General features: G+C 31.4%; 1 protein-coding gene across 1 annotated transcript; it reads left to right on the top strand.

Annotated features, from left to right (window-relative positions):
• Positions 1 to 555: 555 nt before the first annotated feature.
• On the top strand, positions 556 to 1,479 carry LOC114379722 (protein rpi-1-like). The gene has a single exon (XM_028338413.1). It carries the CDS (start codon positions 853 to 855, stop codon positions 1,258 to 1,260), a length of 408 nt encoding a protein of 135 aa, XP_028194214.1. The 5' UTR covers positions 556 to 852; the 3' UTR covers positions 1,261 to 1,479.
• The last annotated feature ends 4,883 nt before the right edge of the window (positions 1,480 to 6,362 follow it).

Raw genomic sequence — 6,362 nt, 5'->3', positions numbered from 1 at the left:
TTATGTACATTCCCATTTTTGTATAGATTTAAATTTTTTATGAATTTTTAAAAATTATTGATTAATATTTTTGTTAATAATTAATAATTTAATTTTTGCAAATTAATATTATTCTATTTTTATTTTTGTGATGAAACAAGAAGGCTTAGCAAAGTGCAACTCTGGGGGACGAAGACAGAGGAGGGAGGGCGGGGGCAATGATCAAGTAGGCGGTTGATTTGTGTTGACATTTGTATTAATTATGTATTTAACTTGTTATGTTGTATGTATAATTGTTTTTTACGAACTTATATTTTACAATTTATTTTATGGTCAGATTATATTTTTTTTCTTTATCCACTAGTTAAACAGTTCAAGTCTAGTAATATAACAAAGAATTCTTAATTAAATTCATAAAAAAAAACAACAACAAGCAACATTAACTGCTCATGTGATAATAAAAAATAAAAATAAAAATAAAAATAAAAATAAAATAAAAACACCCAACAAAATTATGATTATATTATGTTATGTAATGAATCATGATTCCGTCTTATGTTTTGAGAGTAAAAACAAATTAATTGCAGAAACATGATTTTGCGGTATATGCTCCATGGCAAAATTTTAATTTCCAGGAAAGAATATTTTCAAGAAAAGTCACCACCCATGTGCGTAGTGAGAATTCGTTCCAAAGGATACAAATTTTCAGGGTCTAGCCGGCCAGCTCCAGAACCTTCAACCACAGCGCCACGACACTCCTAAAACCCTAAACCCCTCCCCCCTTCTTCCCTCTATATACAAACAAACTAGCCACCTTTCAATTCCTTCACTCAGAAAACAGAGTTTCACATAGAAACATCACTCACCGCAAAAATGGCGACAAGAACGCTGCTGAAGCTAAAGCCAAACCTCAAACTTCCGTTACGTTTCTTCCGCAACCCCACTCTGGCCCTGACCCGACCCGTTGTCCCGCTTACCCGACCCGTTTTCCCGCTTGCCCGACCCGAATCCCCCTCGCTCGCCCTCTTCAAACCCTTCACCGTTCAGTTCCCGGGCATGATCGCAAGGCAAATGGCCACTGCGAGGTCGCCACGTGGCGCCTCAAAAAGGAACGAGGAGAAGGAGGAGGACGGCGGCGACGACGATGATGATGGTGGTGCTGATTTTGACGACGAGGATGGGTTCGATCTTGACGAAGAGTTCGACGGTTCCGATGAAAGTGACGGTTTTGATGACGAGGAAGAAGAAGAGAAACCCAAGGGAAAGAAGAAGAGATGGTGACTTTTTTTTATAAAAAATAAACTTTTAAGCTTTGCTTTTCCGGTATCTGTCATCGATTTCGGATGAATTAGGGTTTTCTCTGTTGTGTTGTTGAATTTTACTTCAATCTTTATATGTTTCCTATTTCAATGGTTTTCTTTTTGTCTATGGCTTCGTTTAAGCCCTGCAGAATCTTCATTCTTGGTTCTGTAGGGGGAAATGAAAGAGAGGTTTTTTGTTTACCATTATAGTTTTCTTTTCAAGACTATTTTTCATTTTGGGTTGGTCAAGAAACAATTTATGAAGATGGGCGATTCTTGTCATGACAATAGGTGGTGCCAATAAAAAAGACTTCGTGATGATACTACTCTCTGTTCTGTGCCACCTTTTCATGTGGGTGTCAAAATAGGTGACGTCCATTTGCAAGGCTTCTCATAAAAACAAAATCTTTTTCTAACTAAATTTTTATATAAGTTTCTATCACTATAATTTTTTATATTAATTTTTTAAATAAAACTTTTTTTTTCTACGAACTGAAAAATGACAACAATAGTTTTCTATTAAATTCTGTTTTACAACTATATTTTATTTCTACAAAATTTTAAATAAAACTATTTATCACTCTTCAAACTAAAATATGACAACAATAATTTTTTATTAACATTTTTGTATTCTTGTATCACTAGTTTTTTCTATTAAATTTTTAAATAAAACTTGATAATAATAAGTTTCTATTAAGTTTTTCTATAACTATACTTTATTTCTATTAAATTTTAAATAAAACAAGTTTTTCCTCTACAAATCTAAAAAAAAAAGCAACAATAATTTTTTATTAAAGTTTTTTCTTTTCAACTGTACTGTTTTTTACTAAATTTTTAAACAAAGCTACTTTTGCTACAAATCTTATAAATTACAACAATAATTTTTTATTAAACTTTTTTTATAACTATACTTTTTTCTACCATTTATTTCTACAACCATAGTTTTTCCTAAAAAGTAACAAAAGAAAAACCAAATATTTTCTATCTATACAAATATTACTTATATTTTCGAACAAAATATTATAGGAAATATTTAGTTCCTACAAATATTATACTTTTTTCTATGACTTTTTTCTACAACTGTTGTTTTTTCCTACAAAGTAACAAAACAAAAACCAAATATTTTCTATCTATACTAATATACTTATATTACTTATAATTTTTGAAAAAAAAATATTATACGAAATATTTAGTTCCTGCAAATATTATAGAAACAAAAGTAACAAATATGTTCTATCTATAGAAAATGGCAACCAAATGTTTCCTATAATTTTCAAACTAAACTTAGGCAACCAAAATATTTAAAAAAATTATTTAAAAATTTAGTTAGAAAATATTTTTATCAAGAGAAACCTTGCATAGTGATGCAATCACATGGATCAGAATAACATCACCATGACACCTAATTCAAAAGGTGACACAAATTAAAATGGCGTCACAATGAAAGTCTCTTCTATTAACGTTATCCATTGACAAAAATTACTTATTTTGATAAATTATTTTTTGACCAACTCAAAATGGAAAATAGTTTTAAAAAAACTATAATGGTAAAAGGAGAAGGGGGAATTTTGAAATTAAAATTAAAGATAAATAAAATGTTTGATTAGTATTTTTTTTTATTTCTTTAATCAAATCAAAGAAAATGCATCTATAAGTACCTGTAGCTTTAAGGTTTGATTTGTTGTATTGTGATTTTTGTTGGTGTGTTGGAATGAGTGAAAAAGAAAGAAAAATACTAAGAATTACGCTTGGAAAGAAGTTTGAGTGATGTAAAACCATTTCTAAAGCGAGATTTGATTTTTATTTTATTTTATCTGGAATTAAAAAAAGAATCTTTATACAGAGCAATAAAAAAACTATGTAGAGACTACAATTTTTATGGTATAAAACAGCTAAAATTCTACAATCGGTAGTAAACTACTAATTAAAAGAATTATGTACAAACTAAAATTTATAGTTTTCTAGTATAGGAACCTAAAAGGAGATAACTACATGTACCAAATGAATAGTTTAACCCATTATTTTTTAGACGGAGTCTAGGGTGGAAAAACTTGTGTTACATCAACTCATAAAAATATAAACGGCTGAATTTTATTTTTATTTTTTCTTTTCTGTTTTTCCCTAATTTGTCCTTCTCACTCGGGCCAGATGCTCCGCCTTTCTGTTCGTCTTCTTCGTTGTCGTAACCCTCTTTTCTTTTTTGTTGACGCACTTGCAATGGAAACTATGGTCAGAAAACCTTCAGCTTCTCGACGTTGACGTACGCGCTGAGGCAGATGCAGCACTCTGTCTCCTCCGTCGCACGGTTCTGCGTCGACAACGCCTGGTGCAGAACAACCGGCAGCCTCTTGATCACGTCGGGTTCGAGGTCCACCTGCTCCTGTTTCGGCGGCGACAGAGGCTGCGTGTGGTGTGGATAGACGGCGTCGAAGCGGCGGGGAAGTGACAGATCTGGCATGCGAAGACAAAGAGCGCATTAAAGAGGAGGAGGATGAAAAAGAGTTTGCATGTGGATTTCGGTGGTTTGGTCATCGAGCTCCATGTCGTAGTGCCAATTGAGTGAATCCGAGTCCCGAATCAGCATCGTGAAGGATTTGATAACGAACCAGTGATGCCGAGCAAAACGACGTCATTCTAAATCACCGCACAGAGTTATGAACAGTGAAAGGATTTGCGGGAATGGCGAGGTGGGTTTCATGGAGGAGAAGAAGTTGCAGGCGGCTGGAGGTGGTGGAAGGGAGAGCGACGAGAGAGAAGGAAGCGATGGGACAACTCTATAAAATAATAGATTAATTGGAAAAAAAAGAAAAATAGCATCCGTTGATTTTAAAGTTAATAATATATCCAACGGTGAAAATAAACTGGTGGGAAACTTGACAAAGTGAAAAATAAACTTTCTCATAAAATTAGTCTATTTTTTTTTTGTAAAAAAAAAATAGAACTAGTCTATTTTTTAACTATAATTTCACACAAGCATGTGTTCCAACAATCACTGCCTAATACTAAATTAAATTCTCCAAGATTTCCATGCTTCTAGGTTTGGAACTCATAATGACTGATATGATGCATATAATGACGGCAAATTGGGCAACTGGGTTTTTCCTCTAACCAATGCTTTATACAATCACAATGAAAAGTGTGGCCACAAACAGAGAAAACAAGGCACTCTTCCCCCTTCTTAAAATCCTCCAAGCAAATTGCACACTCACTTACACATGATGATGCCATTGCTTGGCTTCCAAAACACAATACACATCCTAACAGCTTCTTAACTTGTTGCCTCTTGCCACCCCTTTTTTCCTCAACAACCCAAAAAAGCTTATTGAAAACCCTCACTACCCTTTGGTTATTTTGTGGTGTTTGTGCATGAAAAGAGGTTCTTTCTCTCAATTCTCTCCTATCTTGCATGAACCTGCAAAGGAAGAGGGTGGTGATGTAAAGGGCTAGAAGAATGGCCACGGAAACAATGGGTGACAAAACGTAGAGGCACATGAAGATTAGTGTTGTGATGGAAAGAGCAGCAATGAAGGAAAGCATGGGAGGAGAAGGCGGTGTTGGTGATAAGAATGCATGGATTCTTGGCACCCTGTTGTTGTTGTGGTGGTTGTGGTCCATGATGTGACTGTTTGAGCACAGATTTGAAAGCTTGACATGCTTGTTCTTATTTGGATGCAACAGGGACGACATTGATTTAGGGAGATTAAATACAGTGTGAAGAAGAGTTGAGTGCCAACCAAGACTGGTTCCCACAAGTATGATTTTGAATTTTGTTGTCTATGTAAATACTTTAATGATAGATAATATTATCCAAGGAATTTTTTTTTGTTTTAATACTTTATCATTTTTATCAAATTTGTTTCTATTTAATGAAGTGTAGTTGGATTGAATGACAAAGACATTATTAAAAGATGATTTTTTTTTTCAAAATGAGATGATTGTTGTTATTTGCTCTAATATTGAATTATTGGTTTGATTGAATAACTAAAAAAATAAATCAACATTTCTTTCTTGTTTCGGGTGGATGAATTTTTTCAATTGAAAAATCTTCTATATAGATAATATGCATTCCAATTTAGAAACATCCGAGGCCAAAGTTATAAGAATTTTCTAGAATGTTAGTTAAATTTTGATGAACTCTTGAGACTTCACTTATGTAAATTTTTATAAAAAAATTACACAACGACATAGATAAATACAAAATAAAAAAATAAAAAAATGTAAAGAGATTAGAATTATAAATAGTTTAATTTGATGTATAGTGTAAGTTAAGATTTTTAGAAAGTTCACCATTAATTAGAAATAATTTTAAATATGATTTCTAGAAGAAGAATTATAAAAATAATAAACTTATTTTATAATTTATTTTTAATAAGTGATTGAAAGATAATATAATATAAGTGAATTGTAATTAATTTTTTTTATAAATATGGTGTCTTAAATGTTCTTAATTACTTTGAAAAGTAAATATTAAATAATTTTTATATAATAAATAAATTTGATTCGGCCGAATAGATTATAGAGGAAACTGTTCAGCCAGCTCAGGATCTACGCATGCAGCGGCTCTTACTATTAAAAAGAGAAGTATAATTATGTTATCTTATTAATATTTTTAAATATTTTATAAATGAATAAAGAAAACATTAATTAGTGTCATAAAGTCACTAATTAATGAAATAAAGGTATTTTTTCTATTTAAAAGTAATTATTAATACTAGCGGACATTTTTTTTTCGCTGTTCTATTTTTATTTTCTAAAGTTAATATATTTTTACAATTGGACAAATGGTATTTAGTATCCTAATAACATTCATTAAAAAATTTAAAATATAAATATTTTATGTAAAGCAAAAAATTGCGTTGTCTATGACCTTCTTTAGGCTCTCATATGATTTATATAATAAATATATTTTTTTAATTCCTTAACGTCCTAAAGAGACTGATTATCAAGACTCTTTAAAATCTTACTATACTTATTACACATGCAACAGTAAACGTATATTTTATTTTGTCCTAAAATTAATATAGATAACAATGTATATATAAGAAGATCATTTGTTACCATGCATCAAAATTAACGTCTTAT

Source organism: Glycine soja, chromosome 12 (assembly GCF_004193775.1).
Source record: "Glycine soja cultivar W05 chromosome 12, ASM419377v2, whole genome shotgun sequence".
Lineage (NCBI taxonomy): Eukaryota > Viridiplantae > Streptophyta > Magnoliopsida > Fabales > Fabaceae > Glycine > Glycine soja.
The sequence above is the reverse complement of the archived record's forward strand: the minus strand, read 5'-3'. Positions and strand labels throughout refer to the sequence as shown.

Coding starts and splice junctions, on each gene's coding strand:
- LOC114379722 (XM_028338413.1), top strand. CDS start 853: ATGGCGACAAGAACGCTGCTGAAGCTAAAGCCAAACCTCAAACTTCCG.